At 44.7% G+C, this 19,836-nt stretch overlaps 1 protein-coding gene across 2 annotated transcripts in view; it reads right to left on the bottom strand.

Moving 5' to 3' along the window:
* Positions 1-1,136: 1,136 nt before the first annotated feature.
* Positions 1,137-19,836, bottom strand: part of grin1b (glutamate receptor, ionotropic, N-methyl D-aspartate 1b) — a 33,928-nt gene continuing 15,228 nt past the window's right edge. For both annotated transcript variants that reach the window (XM_056592302.1, XM_056592303.1), the window contains 13 exons: positions 19,657-19,804; positions 19,324-19,410; positions 17,346-17,481; positions 16,733-16,860; positions 16,096-16,260; positions 15,751-15,869; positions 15,062-15,174; positions 14,381-14,529; positions 13,750-13,907; positions 13,235-13,396; positions 12,831-12,940; positions 12,567-12,712; positions 1,137-1,238 (listed from right to left, as the gene is read on the bottom strand). In XM_056592302.1, the coding sequence (XP_056448277.1) occupies positions 1,173-1,238; positions 12,567-12,712; positions 12,831-12,940; positions 13,235-13,396; positions 13,750-13,907; positions 14,381-14,529; positions 15,062-15,174; positions 15,751-15,869; positions 16,096-16,260; positions 16,733-16,860; positions 17,346-17,481; positions 19,324-19,410; positions 19,657-19,804 (1,687 nt within the window). In that variant the 3' untranslated portion in view covers positions 1,137-1,172. The remainder of the gene's footprint in view (positions 1,239-12,566; positions 12,713-12,830; positions 12,941-13,234; positions 13,397-13,749; positions 13,908-14,380; positions 14,530-15,061; positions 15,175-15,750; positions 15,870-16,095; positions 16,261-16,732; positions 16,861-17,345; positions 17,482-19,323; positions 19,411-19,656; positions 19,805-19,836) is intronic.

The raw sequence follows: 19,836 nt of genomic DNA, 5'->3' as shown, positions 1-19,836 counted from the left end.
GCAACCAGTGGGTCCTCCGATATATCCAGGGGCGTGTCCAGGTTGGTTTGGTGGGGGGAGGGGGCAGGAGTGGCACAGAACAACACAGGGGACGTCACTCACTTTTGTGTAGCATTGTGTCGTCCAATCACTAAACTATTCTGTTGACTGCCAGCTTTAGTTGGGGTGGCACATGGGGGGGGGGGGGGGAATCCAAAACCTTTTTGTTCCCCCTTTCCTGGACACGCCCCTGGATATATACATTATGAATATACAACCAAAATGTATTTGATGATATGAATTTCTGTTGGCTCTCCGTATCTTAGAAAGACATCCTAGCGAATTACCCTCCAGAACCTCAAGTAAACCTCTTTCCTATCACAACCCAAAAGGAAAAGCTAAACGGTAATCCAAAATACATACCTTTCTAAACCACATACATATAACATATGAATACGTACATAAAGTATAGACAGAGATACATATATAGCTCTGACTAGCCAGCTTCACGTGTTCTATGTAATCTTGAGAGTACAGATGGCAGCTACATCAGCCCTGTGCTGTGGAATGTCTGTTTTGTTAGGACGTGAGTCTTTGTTCTTTCCGACAAGGACTCATCCCAGGATAGTGTCCTGAAGTAAGTTCCATTGTGTTCTTGACATAACTGGTCAAATACAGAGATGTCAATCTGAACTACAGGTGGTTCAATCTGAACTACAATTCAGGTGGATTAGTCTGAACTGCAAGTCAAGATGGATCAGACTAAACTACAAGTCAGGTTGATCAGTCTGAACTACAAGTCAGGTAGAACAGACTAAACTACAAGTCAGGTGGATCAGTCTGGACTACAATTGAGGTGGATCAGTCTGAACTACAATTGAGGTGGACCAGTCTCAAATACATGTCAGGTGGCTATGTCTGAACCTCTACTATGTTACATGCTACACCATCTTTAAAATTGCACAGAAAGGAAAATGATTGCCTCTGTAAGCAGGATGAGAAAATATGTGTCTATGAGTGCGTGTGTGTGTGTTTGTATCTAGAGTAGGTTTCAGTGATGGTTTGGGGATGAATGGTGGTGTTTGTGTGTCTGTAGGTTTGTGTGTCTTTGTGTGTGTGAGTGTGTTAGGCAGATTGAAAAGGTGTAGCAGCATGGATATTCTGGCTGGGATATTGAATGCCGTGGGTGTGTCTCAGACCACGGTGCTGACGGACGGATCCGAGAGGTTGAGCTGGCCAGTGATGTCAGTCGGGTACGGCTACAAGAAAAGGACAAACAAAGGAGTCAGCACAACATAGCCCGAATTCTATCATTTCATCTTCTCCTTATGACAACACCCCTCCCTCCTCCCCTTTTACAGAGCAGGTTCATGCTCAGATTCAGAAAGATGGAAATCCACCCAGTTATACACATTCAAGTGGTATGTGTGTGTGTGTTTGTGTGTATATATGTATACCTTTGTATGTATGTGTGTGTGAGTTTGTGTTTGTATGTGAATTTTTGTTTGTTTGTGTGTCTCTCTGTGTGTTTGCATATAACCGTGTGTGTTTGTTTGAATATCATATTACTAATGTAATAATGGTAATGTAGGTAAATCCGTAAAACCTTTTATGGCAACAACATTTGTTGAGCCAACAGAGCCTCATGTCTATATCCTACTAACAATGCTAACATAGTTATATCAGAACATCAGTCCTGTTTCTAATGGAGCAAGCTGGTGGAATGATGCGACCGCAGCATTTGTGTCCCATTATTTACTTTGGCAAAGAGTTTCTACTGTTACTGTGGCCGCGATAGCCGCAAGGCAGGTTCTGTCGCTGCATCTTAGACAACATCTTCTACATCTAAGCCACCATCAGTCTTAATGTTTTTCTATGTCTCCAATCAGTAAAAACCTTGATCTAATGAAGAGACCAAACCTAGAAATCGAAACAACTAAAACCAAAGCCTAGGTATTTTGGGCAGCCCTATTTCAAAATTTAAATTCTGTAAGTTGGTGTGAAGCAATACTCTCTTATGTTAGATAATAGCCCCTCTAAACCCTGTGGAATGTTATTGAGGGTCATTGTTACCAAACCATCGTACACACACGCACATACGGAAGTAAATCTGTGCCATCGGATTTTGAAAATAAAAAGCCATTGAATTCTAAGCACTGAATATTTATGCATTGAAATAACGTATCTGAATTTTTTGCCCCAGAATTTAACTCAATAAATCATATTCAGCTTTATTTTTCAATGATAAAAAATTCAAAATCAAATATTCAACGTTAAAAAATTCTATGTAAATATTTTCAACGTCCCCAAATTCAACATGCCAAATTCAGCTGCAAAATTAAATGTCTAAAAAATCAGTGTTAACATCCGGGGACCCAAGGAAGAGCAATTGATCCTAGATGCTAGATCGCGGTCAGGCAAGGAGAGCGGGAATAATAACGTCACTCGCTGGTTCTTTCTTTCTTAATACAAACGTTAATTCTAAACAGCATTTTACACAGTAGCCTATAATAGCAAATGCTCAAAGGTAAATCAACGTCATTTAACACTGACTTTAGCTTTTAATGGGGAGAGAAGCCACCAAAAAGTGTGACCATAGGGGGCGCAGTTGCACATTTTCTGCAACATGCACGAGTTTGAAGTGTAGACAGGCATGATGCCCACGCTTAAAACGTAACGTTTGTATCGTCATCGACAATTCGGATTGGGGGTATTCTTTTTGTGACACCGGATGCACCCTAAGCGCTTCAGTTGCGCAATACTGTCGGCTCTGCGCTCTCGTTCCAAAAGGGGCAGCGGGCTTCAGCATCACATCACAGATCGCCAGCATCACACCAAACGTAGGCAAAGTGACCTCGGCGGATTGCCCCAAATTGGTGCCCTAATAAATTGGGCTCCTTGACCGGCTACAATTACTATACGTTACATGTAAATCCAGCCACGTCACTGCAATCACACACACACACTTCAAATGCAGGCATTAGTTCATTATTTACTTCATACTGCAGTAAAAAAATAAAAAATAAACGGTGTGCATTATAACAAAAACATAAATAAACCATCAGATCCGCTCCCCCCCTCACCTTGTAATTAAAAGTGCTTAATAAATACATTCTATTTTATTTGATTAGCATTTTATGGCCGATACAATGGATAGGGCGTTTAGTAAGGTCCACCACCGTTGCTTCTCTCCCCATAAAAAGCTACAGTCAATGTTTAATGGCGTTGATTTACCTTAGCATTTCCTATTATAGGCTACTGTGTAAAAGGCTGTTTAGAATTAACGTTTGTATCAGGAAAGAAGAATCGAGTGACCCTCGACGCTTCTTCCCGCTCTCCTTGCTTGACCTCGATCTACCATCTAGGATCGATTGCTCTTCCTTGGGTCCCCGGCTGTTAACACTGAATTTTCAGACATTTAATTTTTTGCAGCTGAATTTGGCATGTTGAATTTGGGGACGTTGAAAATATTTACGTTGAATATTTGATTTTGAATGTTTTTTAATTAAAAAATAAAGCTGAATATGATTTATTGAAAATTGTAAGAGTTCAATTCACACACACACACACACACACACACACACACACACACACACACACACACACACACACACACACACACACACACACACACACACACACACACACACACACACACACACACACACACACAACCATGCATCTGTTATTCCATCATTGTGAATCTGAGCACCTTCCGCCGCTCTCAACAAAATTAATAATTTTAACATTCCAACGTAAATTGACTACTTTTCTAAATAGAGACGGTACAAGAGACAAGGAAATGAAAATCAGGACACTATAATTTAAAACCAGCTCATATAGTAGTTATAATAAAAAAAATACGAAAATGAAATCAAGCACTCAATTTCCCATGCTGTTGAAATGCGTTAGTGGGAGGGGTTTACTAAGTGGGCGGGACAGAAGGCTGCATCTCATCCACTTCAAACTAAGTCACACCCCTTTAGGACGACATCACTACTATGAGACTGGGGGTTTGTTTGTGTTTGGCCCCTTCCACTCTACCTCTATCTATGGTTATAGAAGGACCCGGGGTCACTCAAGGTTTGTAGAAAGCACGATAGAATGACAGCCTAAAGCCTAAATTAGCTACCCATACCAGTCCTACTCGCAGAGGAGGAGTCAGTGTTTGTTTGTGTGTTAGCATACACCACAGAGTCTGGACACAACTCAAAAGCCATTGATAAAGAAACACGCATATAGAAAATAACAACACAGGGTTACAAAGAAAAATAAAATCCCCGTTCCCGACCCCACCTGGCAGGCAGACTGCCTGTCACCCCATGGAGAACAAGAATATATATTGTTTCAGTGGTTTATCCGTATTGAATAAAGCATCCGAAAATATGTTCTTCACCTTGAGAAACACAAAATGTACTTTCAAAAACAGTTGACAAAGAAAGAGGAAGTCATTCTATTTCCCATGCAAGTATGGGAATTGCTGAGCAAAGAAAACGTTGACTCTCCTACATATTCCTGAGGACTGATTGTGTTAGGAGGAGCAAATTGAATTGACTATTTGATTGCCATTTGAACCCCTAGGGTGTACTTCACAGTGTTCCTGATAGGTGGGAATGACACAATAGGCGAAGGCTGCTGACCATGCTGAGTTAAGAATTCAAAGACATATAAAGGACAGCAATAAGAGAAGCAGATGGACTGGAACACCGTTTGAACTGGTGTTAATCCCCCCGTTCAATCAACACAGTGACGGCCGAGCTGGGGGGATAAATGTGGTGAACTGACAGAGCTCTTTAAAACAGAGGCTCCTGGCCAAAGCATCCAGGATCCATGTTTAATCATAAAAATAAAATATATGGAAAGCACACAGACACGCACGCACGCACGCGAGCACGCACGCACGCACGCACGCACGCACGCACGCACGCACGCACGCACGCACGCACGCACGCACGCACGCACGCACGCACGCACACACACACAGACACAGACAGCTTGGCAGACAAGATGTCTTTATGTGTGTATGTGTATTATAATATTGCCTAATAAACTGTGGATTCATTCCAGGAGCCTTTTGAGTAAAATTAAATGAATAGATTAACAAACTAATTCTGCGAACATTGCTGACCATTAGACCTGCAGACTGAACCGAAAACAGGAGGAGTTTGTATGTATAGTAAACCCCTAGAGGATGGAGGGAGGCAGGTTCAGTTGACCTCATGAAGGGATACACCCGACAGACTGACAGACAGAAAGGAGAGGAAAGACACCAAGCATGGAGAGACACACATGAGGACAACCCGAGAAGATAGAGGAAGAGAGTACAGTCCTGAGGAGGAGCAGGAGGAGGAGGAGGAGGAGGAGGAGGAGGAGGAGGAGGAGGGGGAGGAGGTTGAGGAGGAGGTGAAGGAGGAGGAGGAGGGGGAGGAGGAGGAGGGGGAGGAGGTTGAGGAGGAGAGGGAGGGGGAGGAGGAGGGGGAGGAGGAGGAGAGGGAGGAGGAGGGGGAGGCGGAGGAGGTGGAGGAGGGGGAGGAGGAGGAGGAGGAGGAGGAGGTGGAGGTGTAGGAGGGGGAGGTGGAGGAGGTGGAGGAGGGGGAGGAGGAGGAGGAGGAGGAGGAGGAGGTGGAGGTGTAGGAGGGGGAGGTGGAGGAGGAGGAGGAGGAGAGGGAGGAGGAGGAGGAGGGGGAGGAGGAGGAGGGGGAGGAGGAGGAGAAGGGGGAGGATGTGGAGGAGGAGGAGAAGGTGGAGGAGCGGGAGGCGGAGGAGGTGGAGGAGTTGGAGGAGGGGGAGGCGGGGGAGGTGGAGGAGGAGGAGGAGGAGCAGGAGGAGCAGGAGGAGTGGATGAAGAGAGGACAGAAGACAAAAGTAAAGGAGAGAAAGGAATTGGAGATGATGTAAAGAGAAGGAAAGGGGAACATGCTGTGACAGTCTGGAAGGATGTTTAAATTCAAAGCAGTCAACATGAGGTGTTCAGCAAAAGCGATCCATAATAAAGTGAATGTCTTCACCTGTTTTCACCCATACTAGTACCCCCTCCTGTGATAATTGTCTTTGTTACACGGCTTTGATGAATACTCTTACTCTGATTAATCATTGAAGGCATTCTGCGGTTATTTTTGAATACCAGCCCCACGAAAATAAACAAGCCATGTGGACACATCCACTCATGTGTCCATTGTTTGTGTGTGACTGTATGAGGGAGATGAGAATATTCCAGTAAAAGCAAGACAAAACACTGTTCCTCTATTCCACTGCATCGTCATAGCAACAACCTGGGTGGACGGACACCACACAGGAGGAGATGAAATGAGCAGAACAAAAGATGAGGGAGGGGGGAGGGGGTGAGTGGCGGAGGAGGGGGGTGAGAGAACAGGCCAGTGCTCATAGATTATACCAGCATATGGCTGATTCAGTCCTCTCCCTGACCAATGAGAGGAACGCTACCATCTGGCTGAGGACACATAGGATTGCATAAGATACTATAGCGCCTCAATCAGGAACATTTATACAAGACGGTTTGCCGTCAGTATCACAAACTTTAGCACTACTATGCTACGCTTCAATAACTCTCTGGGTGGTTTGGACCCATTTGCATCAAGTTGAATATTCTCATTTTAACATTTTGCTTAAAAAGCAAAGAATGTCAATCATCAGTTAACATACAGATAGCACCCGATAAAGGCTGTCTCCTATCAGTGTTCTGGGTCCAGCCACCTTTCTCACCTCATAAGGTGTCAACATAGGGCTGTACGGTATGGACTAAAATGTATATCACAGTATGATTTGAGGCATGGACGGTAACGGTATAGCACCATATGTTCATTTTATCGTCTAATTTCAATATAAATGCTTCTGAAGGGTAAAATACTGGCAGCAAAACGGAATGAAAAAAATATGCAAAATCATTTCTCAAGTTACTTTAATCGCTGAAAAACATTAATGTTTAATAGTATGGATTTCTTTCTCCACTTGCTCGCGGACCTAGCCGTATGGTTTTGGCATTTCAATTTGGCTGAAGTGTGTGCGGGCAGGTAACGCGTACCTGGGATTGAGTGTTTTGACCATCTCTTTAAAGCCCCTTCTATCAACATTGCGAAGGGGAACCATGTCCTTACACAGGTAAACAGTGACGGCGTTTCGTTATCTTGTTCCACCTCAAGCTTTTTTGGTCGTAAGGACTGGCTTTGGAAAATGCCTGCGGAAGCGATGTCTGTGGAAGAGATGCAGGGACAGCTTCACGCTACCAGCGTCTGTCTCATATGGTATGGAATGAGAGCTTGTGAAGGGACAAGACCAGGGTCAACAACATACCATTCTAGACACATCTTTCAGTCTCTGCATATGATTGACCAACAAGGCAAACATTGATATTATTAAAACAATTACATTTTATGTGTCATTTCCAGGTCCAATTCAACATCTATTTACCATCTTTCCATCATTAATAATCAGGGTAGAATATAACATGTCAGCCAAAATGTCTGCATCTAATTTGAATCCTTATCGGAATAAGGAATAATTTCAAGTCATTTTATATTTTATGGCTCTGCCGCTGAAAAGGCTTTCAGGCGGCTGGTCTAGAGGAGTGGGACGGTGAGAGACATGCCTTCAGAAGCTACCTCTTAGCAGTAAAGCTCTCAGGAGATTGTATCACATAACAAACAAAACACGCTACAATGAGCAGCACACACACAGCCCTGCCTTTTAGAACCCAGCAACAACAATCAATATTTCATACGACAGAGGAATGAGCTTTCTAGATAATGAAGCGTGTTCGGCGATTCTCGGTGTATCTGTCTGAGGGGGCTGCCCTCCTATATGGCGCACCGCGGCTAAGAGCATTTCCCCTGCGATTTAGCAAGGAACACGCATTAACATGTCAATTCATGTAGATGTACATATACACCTGACATGGTCCCCCTCGTCATTTATTGATGACATCCACAGGTTTGAATGTGAAGAGAAACCTTTTACTGGATGAAAACACATATTTCACTGGGACAGCTTTAGTTAAATATATATACCAAAATATTTATTTTAATTCTGTGAATTGGTAGGAATTCTTTTTCATTTAACGCTGAATGTTTTCAACCTGAGAAATGGTAAATCTACAAACCATTTGCTGATGAGAGGGGTTCATTCTGAACCCTGACTGTACAAGATTAAAGGTCCCATGGCATGAAACTCTCACTTTATGAGGTATTCTAACATTAATATGAGTTCCCCTAGCCTGCCTGTCGTCCCCCAGTGGCTAAAACTTGCATTCGGTGTAAAACGAGCACTAGGTTTCCTACTCGCCTTTGAAAAAATGGAAGCTCAGGGGCGCTGATATGGAATGTAGCCCCATATGTCGTCATAAGGGGCCAAGCTACCAATGCCAATGAGACAGTGAGCTACGACCTTGCGGGCGCCACATGTGTGTGTGTGTGTGTGTGAGATTACACACACTGTAAGGCAAATATGTTACACTACTTTGTTATTTGGATAACCGATTTGCTGTTGGTGTTATGGCGCATAACACGTTCTCAGACGTTTCTGGTATTTCCACAACAACACTGTACAGTAGTGGGGGTTATCTCAGCCATCGTTGAGCCCCGTTGCCAGCTGCCTGATGCCTGCTGCCGCAAGGCACAACCGCCGCGAAGCACCACAGCGGGCAGCGGGCAGTCTACTTCAGATTGATTTGGAAGTAGACTGCCAGCTGATGTGGAAGTGGAAGAACCAGAGACGTCGGAGAACCCGACGCAGTTGTTTGTGATTCATAATATTGTCTGGAGGCGTACACAGCTTTTGGCCGTGATAAAACGTATTATATGATATGTATTGTATGATATTATTTAGATATAAAGCTCTAGGACTGTAACGCAAGTGTTGTACACTTCTTTGTTAGTTGGATAATCGTTCTGCTGTTGGTGTTATGGCGCATAACACGTTGGTTCTTTGACGTATCTGGTATTTCCATAACGAGACTGAAGTTGGGGTTATCTCAGCAATCGTTGAGTCCCGCTGCCTGCCGCCTGCTGCCGCGAGGCACCACTACCACGAAGCCCCACCGCCCGGCAGCGGGCAGGGGTAACAGAATGCAATTCAGTCTACTTCAGATTGATGTGGAAGTGGAAAAACCAGAGACGTCGGAGAACACGATGCAGTCATTTGAGATCCATAATATCGTCTGGAGGCGAACACGGCCAAAGGCTGTGCGCGCCTCGCCATTGCGATACATCCACCCACTGTAAACAACGCATGGTACCGTGGCCGCAAGCTGCTCGAGGCCACAACCCCACCCTCCTCCTTGACCCGCCTCTCTCCTTCTCATTTGCATCAAAGCTACAAACACCGAAACGCCATGTTTGGGGAAAGCTCAATGTGCGACTGGCTCGTACTGGCTGTAATTCTGCACCACGGCTGAATTTCGGGAACGTATTCAAATACTGTGTTAGGGGCGCACTAATATCTATATTAAAGCATCCATAAAGTAGCATGCCATGAGACCTTTAATAACGGTCCTGTATTGTGTATATTATTAGTCACTCCCATGTTCCTTTAATAGTAACGGTGGTTTGACGGCGGTGCCCCGGGGCGGTGACTTTATTCAGGTGTGGTACAGCTTGTTTCTCCTTTCATGACTAAAAGGTCAGCGTCTGCTGTTACCCAGTGTGTCTCTCTGCTGCCAAGCGACCAGCCTGGGAGACCCCCTGCTGTCATGGCCCCTGCTCCCTTAAGGGGTCCTTACAAGCACCGCCAAGCTAGACGGGTGGGGGTGTGTGGTTGTTTGTGTGTGTGTGCGTGTGTGTGTGTGCATTTGTTAGCACATGAGCTTCATATGTGACTGACCTGGCCTGCAGTTGTGTGTTGGTGTTTCAGGTTTAGGGGGGAGTCTGTGTTTGGTTTTTGCCCTTGATCTATGCAAAAGGTGTTTTACGGTCTTGTCGCTGCACTCTTTCATATGGACCAGTCTGGGGTCTGTTTGTGTCACACGGTTTGTGTGTCATCAAGGTATTTTGTTCAGCTCCGGTATTACCGCAACTATTTGTACAATACCTGGGTTTTCCAGTTTTAATCTCTGTTCGATTAGTCACAGCTGCTTTTGTGTTTTCCTTCGGGTCACAAACACCAGGGGGTCAGGTGCTCACTCACATAGTAAGTACGTCAATCCTAGTTATAGAACCTGCGTTGAAATAACAGCCAAACAAATGCATAATACTCTTCCGTTTTGAAGACATTGAACAACCATCCCTCGGCCCCAGTGGTATAGCGTGGCATGCAGCAGTTTAGGTTGTAAAGTAGAGTAGGTTTACAGTAGAATAGCAGTACAGTAGAGTAGCTTTACGATGGATTAGGTGTACAGTAGTGATGGGTCAGAATATTTGATTATTTGTTCCCGAGGGTCAAATTCGATTTTTAACATTTGGACAGTTTTTCACAAGCCATAACTTTGTTTCCCTGGTAACGCCTGAGGGTTTGACTAAAACCTTGAACAATCATTACCTTGCCGTAAGGTTCTTATTCAACAGAAACGTTATTCACTCTTCCAGTAAATAGGACAGACCTTAGCTACAACTTCGCAACGGGAGGTATTCTAGTACGCTCAGCTATGAGCCAGAGAGCTTACGTTATGCATTGTACATATTTTAAATTCGAAATTCGTCCCAGCCTATACAACAGATACTCTAGGGTCTATAGCATATAACTGCGTTGTCTGATTACAGTTGAATGAATTTTCACAATTTACCAGCTCTCGTTTTGAAGACCGAATCATCGCGCCATTCGTTTCAATGGGATTCGCGACGGTCTATACTTTCCACATGAAGTGTACATATTTATAATTTGAAATTATAATATTTGTGAATGTCGGCACACATCGAATAATCGATAATTAGTTTATACCACCCGCCGATTATTCGACCATCAAAAATTTGAGTTATTCACATCCCTAGTGTATAGTAGAACAGTTGTTCAGTAGAATAGGTGTACAGTATAATAGGTTTACAGTATAATTGGTTTACAGAAGAATATGTGAACAGTAGAGTAGCTATACTGTGGAGTAGGTGTACAGTAGAATAGGTTCACAGTAGAACAGGTGTACAGTAGAATAGGTTTACAGTAGAGCAGTGGAGGTGTCACGTTAAAATTGTACCGGGGGCGAAAATTGTACCGGCCTACGTCATCAGTTGTTTACATCTTGACAACCTGCCTGGCAACAAACGACGCGATCGTCTGTTGCCGGGCAGGTTGCAAAAAACATTCGGCTCATGTTTCCAAAAGACGAAATAACATAATACAGATAACGGATCGCTAGATAACACTTGTTTTTACTTTATATTTGTATTGTATTTAATTGTTTAATCGAATAGCAACAGACGACGCGATCGCCTGTTGCCGGGCAACGGGCGATCACGTCAAATGACGTAGGAAGGTTCTTGAACATTCGCGCCCTACGTCATTTGACGCGATCGGCAACAGACGATCGCGTCGTTTGTTGCCAGGCAGGTTGTCAAGATGTAAACAACTGATGACGTAGGCCGGTACAATTTTCGCCCCCGGTACAATTTTAACGTGACAGAGGCTTCTCCAGTGAGGAGAGGGAGGAAGATCCTACTTAGCATTGCTGAGAATAAAAAATGTAGATTGCCCAGACTGCTGTAATGAATTAATGCCCTTAAATAGGACTACTTTAATGCCTTTGTATATGTAGTGTTTCTTTCCCTGGTTAAAGGGACAAACGCACCCCCTATCGCCTATTGACAATTACTTCAGGGAGGAAGGTCCTCCCTCAGCCTCCATTGACTCCCATTAATTTCCCTGAATGTGTTGGCGGCCGGTGAATAAGATGGGGTTCAATGGGAGAGAGTGTGACTAGCTAAGGGATCTGGATCCCCCCTACATCTATTCACCAATAGGCTGGAGCCCTGGCTGCGCTATGAACCACTGGCTGTGGAGCAGCCCGGAGGGATGGGAGGGATGGGTTATCCCCTCGTATGTCTCCTTTCCACCGAGCAGTGCGCTACTTTTCGTTACAGCACTGTGCGGCTCTGTTCGCTTATTTTGGCGTTTCCGCAGCCCGGGCCTGCGGCTGTGGAGCCCACGTGAAGGATTGAATTGATCTATAAATGAAGTCCCTCAATCTTAATTGGCTTAACACCATTGCCAAAATTCTGAAACATCCATTAACATCCACATTCGCCTCAAAGTCCCATATTTTTTTATTTAGTTTTACAAATCAAGAGTAGGCCTGATTTGACTAATTGGCTTTGCATCCTTTCCTTCTGCCCTTGTAGTCCAAGACATGCTGCCCACTAGCTTTCAAAGTACAATGCTGCCACTGGTGGATTTGTATCAATTCACATTATCCCACCCTGCTATTTTGTAGTTCACCAAAACATCCTAATACAACCTGAGTCTCACATACCTATGCCACCATACGCCGCTAGCAGTGCAAGCAGGCCAATTGCTACTCAGCAAGCAGTCCTTCCTCCCTCACTTTAAAAACCACCAGTCGCCACTACAGTAGAGTAGCTCTACGGTGCAGTAGGTGTACAGTAGAATAGAGCAGGCTTAGTTTAGATTTTAACAGTTTGGCTACGTACCTGTAGGTTCTTCCGCCAGACGTTGACAGCTGCGAAGGCGAGCTGCATCTGTTTCCTGCGGGCGTCTTTGTGTCGTTTGTAGGCGATCTCGATAAAGATGAGGAATATCCCAGCCACGATCCCCCCGGCGACCAGCATGAACACCCCTAAGGTGGATGAGATTTGTATTTGATCATAAATCCTCCTTGTTCATGTCTGTATATTAGCTTAACATCCTTCTGATGTCACGGTGTCTGGTCACTGGCGTGTGAGTCTGCAGCCTACCGGCCATGTTCTCGAAGGTGAGGGTGGCGGGGGCGTTGCTCCGGGAGTCACACTCCTGGTATCGAACCCACGTCTTGTCCAGGTCCTCCATGAAGCCATTCTCATGAGAGCTGAGGAAAAGATGGAAAACAAACCAAATTCAGCAGTTTGTCATGTTACTGAAGATCCTCTCGTTTCCCCAGTCGATCGTCATGGGAACCAGATTTACCTGCGTTGTGTTTATTGACAAAGGATCCCCTAAGTGTACTATTAACTATATAATCAGAGAACGACTTTCAGTCATTTGGATTTTGTAGATTCATTACAACATGTGTTGATCTTCTTGCTCAGGGACAGCTGCAGGGAGGCTGTGCAGAGGCTGGGGTCTGCCCTAAAGACCGCGTTGGCCGTTTGTCATGGCGTACCTGAGAATGGCCAAGGACACGTTCTGCTTCCAGGGACTGTCTTTCCTCATCCCGATCCCAAATCCGGAACGAAAGAAAAGCTCCCCGGTGGTCACCAGGTCACACTTCTGAGACGCTTCAAACTCCAACACAGCGCTGTCCCAGATGAAGGCATGGAGCTTACTGCAGGAGACCCCGACAGACAGGAATAAATCTTCTGCTCTCTGTCTTGTCATCAGTACCCATGCTAATGCTGCCATACAACATTGGACACAGGTAGGCCACTATAGAGCTTCTGCAACCATTTCTGAATTGTTAACTGTGTTCATGTTTAATACCTTGACTTGGTAAGTCGATACTTATTCAGTAGGATAAGTATTGACGGTCAAGGTACAAACGAATGAATACTTGTCTATTGTCATCAACGTACAAATGAAAGTAATGACACTGTGTGTTTGTTTTTTTCTGATATATTCTTTAAAATGTGTGCTCTCGGTGTGCCCAGTGATTCTGTGCATTTGTGTAGGAGGCCATACGTGTCACGGACAGCCTGGATGGCTTCTGCAGCACTCTCGTAGTTGTGTTTCTCCATGTGCCGGTACATGGTACTCAGCTCCACCTGCCTCCGGAAGTAAATGTCCACCGAACTCTGCTTCACTGTGGCGTAGATGAACTTATCTGATGGGTTACGCAGCTGCCGGATCCAGAGCACAACATCACAGCGAGGTCATTATCCACCATGACTTAGTCGTTCAGCAGAGTTAAACACCACGACCTCTGGTGAGTAAGGTCATTGCACAGCATCATAGATCAAAGCACAGAGGCATTTTAAAATACAATAGAGTTGAGTAGAAAGAAAAGATTCAAATCAAGTAGAACAACATAGAATAAGATTTGTTTACAAACATAAAACAATAATTGCCACACGCAAATTGAGTTCACGATGAAACTCCTTTTCCAAAATATCACTTGCTATTTCGGCAGCGGTTTTGAACAATCTGCACGAGGAAGGTGTTTGACATTTTTTATATCACTGAACGCAAATGCTGTTACGCTGTTTTTCATGTAACTGAGTCCTAAAAACAGAGAGAATGCTATGTTTTGAAACGTATGGGTCCGAATACGTGTGACCCGGGCCTTAGGGTAGCTGGGTAGTGGAGTGGGTACCCTGGGGTCATTGATGCCGGTGATGCGCTCCTCAGGCCGGTCCAGCACCAGGAAGGCTGCCAGGTTGGCAGTATAGGAAGCCACGATTATCATGGCGAAGCCTGCCCACACCATACCCAAAATCCTCGCTGAGAAACTCCGGGGAGCTCCTGCAGACACACACACACATTCTGTTGCAGTGCATTGTAACATATAGCCTTGTATTGTATTGAATAGTAAAGGATAGTATAGTACCATATAGAACTGGTTAGTATTGTATAGTATTGTATAGCAATCTATTATAGCATCGTATCATATTGTTTTGTATCGTTTAATATCGCATTAAAGAGTAACGTATCACAGTGTAGTGTTAAGTATCATATTGTATAGTAGCACATAGTATAGTCTTTTATCATGTTGTTTCGTATCATTTGGTATCGTATCATGGCGCATTGTATCCTATATTGTATTGTTTCCTATCGTATCATATGGTATAGTATCATCCCATTGTATCCCATTGTACTGTATCAATATAGCGATATGGTTCACACACGACGGCAGGGTCAGCAATGCAAGGGCGACAGCCAGCTCGTCGGGAGCAGTTAGGGTAGGGTGCCTTGCTCAGGGACACCTCGACACTCTCACTTGCGGTTACCCGCCAACCCGCTCTACCTCCTGAGCTACTTAATAAAGCAGACCCACCTTCTCCTATCCCAGAATTCAACAGGACTCCCCAAGAGAACCACATGGCCGAGGACAGGGTCAGGGCATCTTCCTCCTCTTCTTCACTATTCACTTTAAACCTTCCAAAAGGGCTGCACGCACACACACACACACACACACACACACACACACACACACACACACACACACACACACACACACACACACACACACACACACACACACACACACACACACACACACACACACACACACACACACACATACAGGATGTATACATTTTGATTGATCAAGTTAGGAGATTTTAGAGGAGATACGGTGATCAAGATGTTGTTAGGAGGTGAAGGTGGCTGGAGATTGGGTTAGGATGTGAAGGTGACTGGAGGTGGGGTTATGAGGTGACCGGAGGTGGGGTAAGGATGTGTGGGTGACTGTAGATGGGGTTAGGTGGAGGTGTGGTTAGGAGGTGGAGGTGACTGGAGGTGTGTTTAGGATGTAGAGGGGACTCTTGAGGTGGGTTAGTATGTGAAGGTGACTGGAGGTGTGTTTAGGATGTGAAGGTGACTCTTGAGGTGGGTTAGGATGTGAAGATGACTGGAGGTTGGGTTAGGATGTCAAGGTGACTCTTGAGGTGGGTTAGGATGTGAAGATGACCCTTGAGGTGGGTTAGGGTTTGAATGTGACTCTTGAGGTGGGTTAGGACATACCTGAATCGGTCTAGTAGGTAGAGCATCACTGCCACCACATGGACCGACAGGCCAACCAATAACCACAGCGTGCTTTGAAACGGCTGCATAAAGGAATCCAGCGTACTACGCGGGATTTCCTACACACACACAATTGCACATGGCGCGCACAAAACCGCCCACAAAATAGTTAAAATACTGGAAATAAACAAATATAGGAAAGGGAACGAGAGACAGCCAGGGACAACAAGAAAGAGAAATAGAGACACAAAGAGAGAGAGACATGGCGTGGGAGAGAGGGAGAGAAAACTGGGAGTACTGTTTACCAGTTTAGAACCGCCAGATAATATGGATAACAAAGTGTACCTTCTTCACCAGGATGGTGAGGCCCTGGTACTTGAAGGGCTTGGAGAACTCAATGTACTGAGCACGCTCGTTGTTGATGGTGAGAGGCGCTACGATCATGTCGGCAAGACCGCTCAACAACTCTCCCATCATGCCATTCCACTCCTTCTTATTACTGTTATTTACCTAGAGGAACACACAGATCAACATGAGTGGAAAGGTTAATGGCTAGGTAGTTGGTGGCGGAAGGCAGTGTTTTCCCAATGATGAGACCTCTGTGCAAAGGGGTCATTAACATCATAGAGAAAAGACAAACACTCATCGTGAGCCAAATCATCCAGACCAGACCAAGCAGAGCAAGAATAAACCAAGGGGGCATTATTGACCGGTCTACACATCCAATAGTCTACACATCCAATACTCTACACATCCACTGGTCCACACATCTACTGGTCTACATATCCACTGGTCTACACATCCACTGGTCTACACATCCAATAGGCTACACATCCACTGGTCTACACATCCAATATGCTACACATTCACTTGTCTACACATCCAATGCTCTACACATCCACTGGTCAACACATCCACTCTAATACACATCCATTGGTCTACACATCAACTGGTCCACACACTCATGGCGGGGGTCCCTTACTCGCTCCTGCGTGCCAAACTTGCCATCCGCCACCAGGTGAACCTCGTAGGTGAAGTTCATGTTCATGGCAAGTTTAATCAGCAGGTCGATGCAGAAACCATAGCAGCACTGAGGCACAATGGGCTGTCCTGTGGGGTTGGAAGCAGACAGTTAACAATCAATTATAGTGTGTGTACTTATCTTAAATGCGTAGAGTCAAGCTTGGCTTATTTTACGTGTGTTCTTTAAAATCACAACCTATTACGTCAACATCTAACATCGAAAATGTAATTGGTTCTGGTTTGGGTTCTCCAAATTAGAAAAAGGATGTCAATGGTCCGATTTCTCAAATAACTTTTCCAAGTGGGAAATGTTTGTGCAAGAGAGCGTGTGTGTGTGTGTGTGTGTGTGTGTGTGTGTGTGTGTGTTTGTGTGTGTGTGTGTGTGTGTGTGTGTGTGTGTGTGTGTGTGTGTGTGTGTGTGTGTTTCTTTGCATGCGTGTGTGTGTGTGTGTGTGTGTGTGTGTGTGTGTGTGTGTGTGTGTGTGTGTGTGTGTGTGTGTGCGTTTGTGCATGTGTGAGTGTGTGTGTTTGTGCATGCGTGTTAATGTGTGTGGGTGTGTGAGAGTGTGTACCTGGAATGGTTCCATTGGGTCCGGTACATATGACCTTTTTGATGAGGACTCCATTTAATGTGTACTCTTCTCGGCACGTCCCATCATTCTTGGTGGGTTTGACGTAAACAAATGGCTCCTGGTGTATAGTCACAATCTACACACACACACACACACACACACACACACACACACACACACACACACACACACACACACACACACACACACACACACACACACACACACACACACACACACACACACACACACACACACACAGACACACACCATCACAACCAGCCTCAACGTCAGAACACATCTTGCTCCATTTTTTTTAATCATTTGTGGGCACCCCCTACCAGTAGCCAGAGCACTATAACTGGCAGCGACACATACACGGAAGCGCACACACACGCGCACACACAGACACACACACTCACGCGCACACACCGCATATCAAGACAAAGGCAGCGACACACTCGCCGAGGTAAGACGCTATGTTTTTTAACATAACGGCTCCGCCATCGACACACGCATGGGTAGGAACACACACGCACGCGCACCGCAGCGACACTCGCCAAGGTCAGACGTTATGTTTTTAAACATAACGACCCCGCCATCGACAATCTCTTTCAGGTAGGACGTTCTGTCTATAGACTGTAGAAATTGCGATTAAAAGAAGGAAAGAGACAATTTCTCACTTCGACAAGCAACGGCAGGTCGTTCATTTTGTCATATAAAAAACATTGAATTCAAACATCAACACACAAGTCACATGATCTTAAAGAGACAGTGTCCCTATAACACAACAAAAACATGTTAATAACACAGTATGTTGAATTATGTCTATAGAGTCCATCACAAGACGACACTTAGTTGCTCAAATGTAATATTATTTTTCTCCTTGAGCCACCCAAAATGTCGTTACAATTTGTTGCTGAAACGTAATATTACCCTCCACCTTGAACCTCCCGAAATGTCTTGCGATATTGATATCCCCCTTCCCCCCTGTGGACTGTTTTAGTTGTTTTATTTTTCTTATGTTTTGTGTGTTTGCTGTGTACACTGGAAGAGAATCTCAATGATGATTATTATTTTCAACTAACCAATAGTAGTTGCCTTGCACTTTAAATAGGCAATGCACTTTTTAGCCCTGAATAACAGTAAAAGCTATTTACTAATTGATTTGCATGCATAGCATGCTACACTTTCCATTGAACAATTTACCCCTGTTACCATAAATGGACTAATTTTATAATGAAATCAAATGCTCACACACTAGCTGCTTTCAGACGCACGTGTAAATCCTGATATTCTCCTGATGGGCCATATGCGTGAACAACATATCCTGAGATCTGTACCCTGAAAACTTCCTGAATAATACTACCACTGAGGTAGTATTTTCTCAGTAGGAAATGTTAACTACCTTATATGTGAATGAGGAGTAGAAAGTCTGTATTTCTCACACCACTTCAGTGGGCGTGTTGATGACGCTTCTGCATGTCATTGAGTGGCCCCCTAAATGATAATCAGCCTGTTGCCTTTTGTTCACTGAATGGTTAAAGATATTTAAATGCTGGCACTGCTTTGAAGAGTAATTTGTGGTGAACAAACGTTATATGTTGTAACATTATAGGCAAAATGTTATTATATTATGCTCTCAGAAATTTGTTACATTATCGACTGGGGTTTCAACATTATTGCTATGGGTATAATAACAACTAGAGGTTGAGTGCGCGCAACACACACGCGAAAACTCTAGTCTGTATGAAGATGTTCACATGATAAGCTTTCAGATGTTGTTGCTTGTTTTTAGTCTATATTTGTCTGTTTTTCTTCATTACGCAGGTTTCAAGTTATAGATGTTACGTTGACAGATTAGGGTAAGCGGTAGCTATAGCTATGATCTATTGTTACATGAATGGTCCCTAGCCATTTGCCATATTGGCTGGTTAGGCATTGACCACAGCCCCTCTGTTGGGTCGGGGTTTTGTACCTTGAGTCTAGTTGACATCTGGTATCCTCTGGGCTTCTCTGTCTCTCCTCCTGGCCAGATGATCTTCCTCTGAGCGTTCATTATAACCTGTTCATGCACACAAAAACACACACACACACACACACACACACACACACACACACACACACACACACACACACACACACACACACACACACACACACACACACACACACACACACACACACACACACACACACAGACCCAACCACATGCACAGTGGAGAAGTTAGGGGAAAGATTTCGTGCACACCGCTCGACCAAATGGACCCAATGTGAGGTTGGTGGTTGGATGGTGATGGAGATGGTGTACCTGTGAGCCGTTGAACACTCCAACTTGAACCAGGCGCCCAGGTTTCTGCTGGTTGATGATGCTGTAGGTAGCAAAACGCCTGTCTCCATCATCGTTGAACTCGATCCTTCCTGTCAGACCGTCAGGGTACTTTGCTGACATAAGCACCCTAGGGACCAACCAGAAAGCACAACAACCACA

The sequence above is a fragment of the Gadus chalcogrammus genome, chromosome 6 (genome assembly GCF_026213295.1).
Source record: "Gadus chalcogrammus isolate NIFS_2021 chromosome 6, NIFS_Gcha_1.0, whole genome shotgun sequence".
In the NCBI taxonomy this organism is placed as follows: Eukaryota; Metazoa; Chordata; class Actinopteri; order Gadiformes; family Gadidae; genus Gadus; species Gadus chalcogrammus.
The sequence above is the reverse complement of the archived record's forward strand: the minus strand, read 5'-3'. Positions and strand labels throughout refer to the sequence as shown.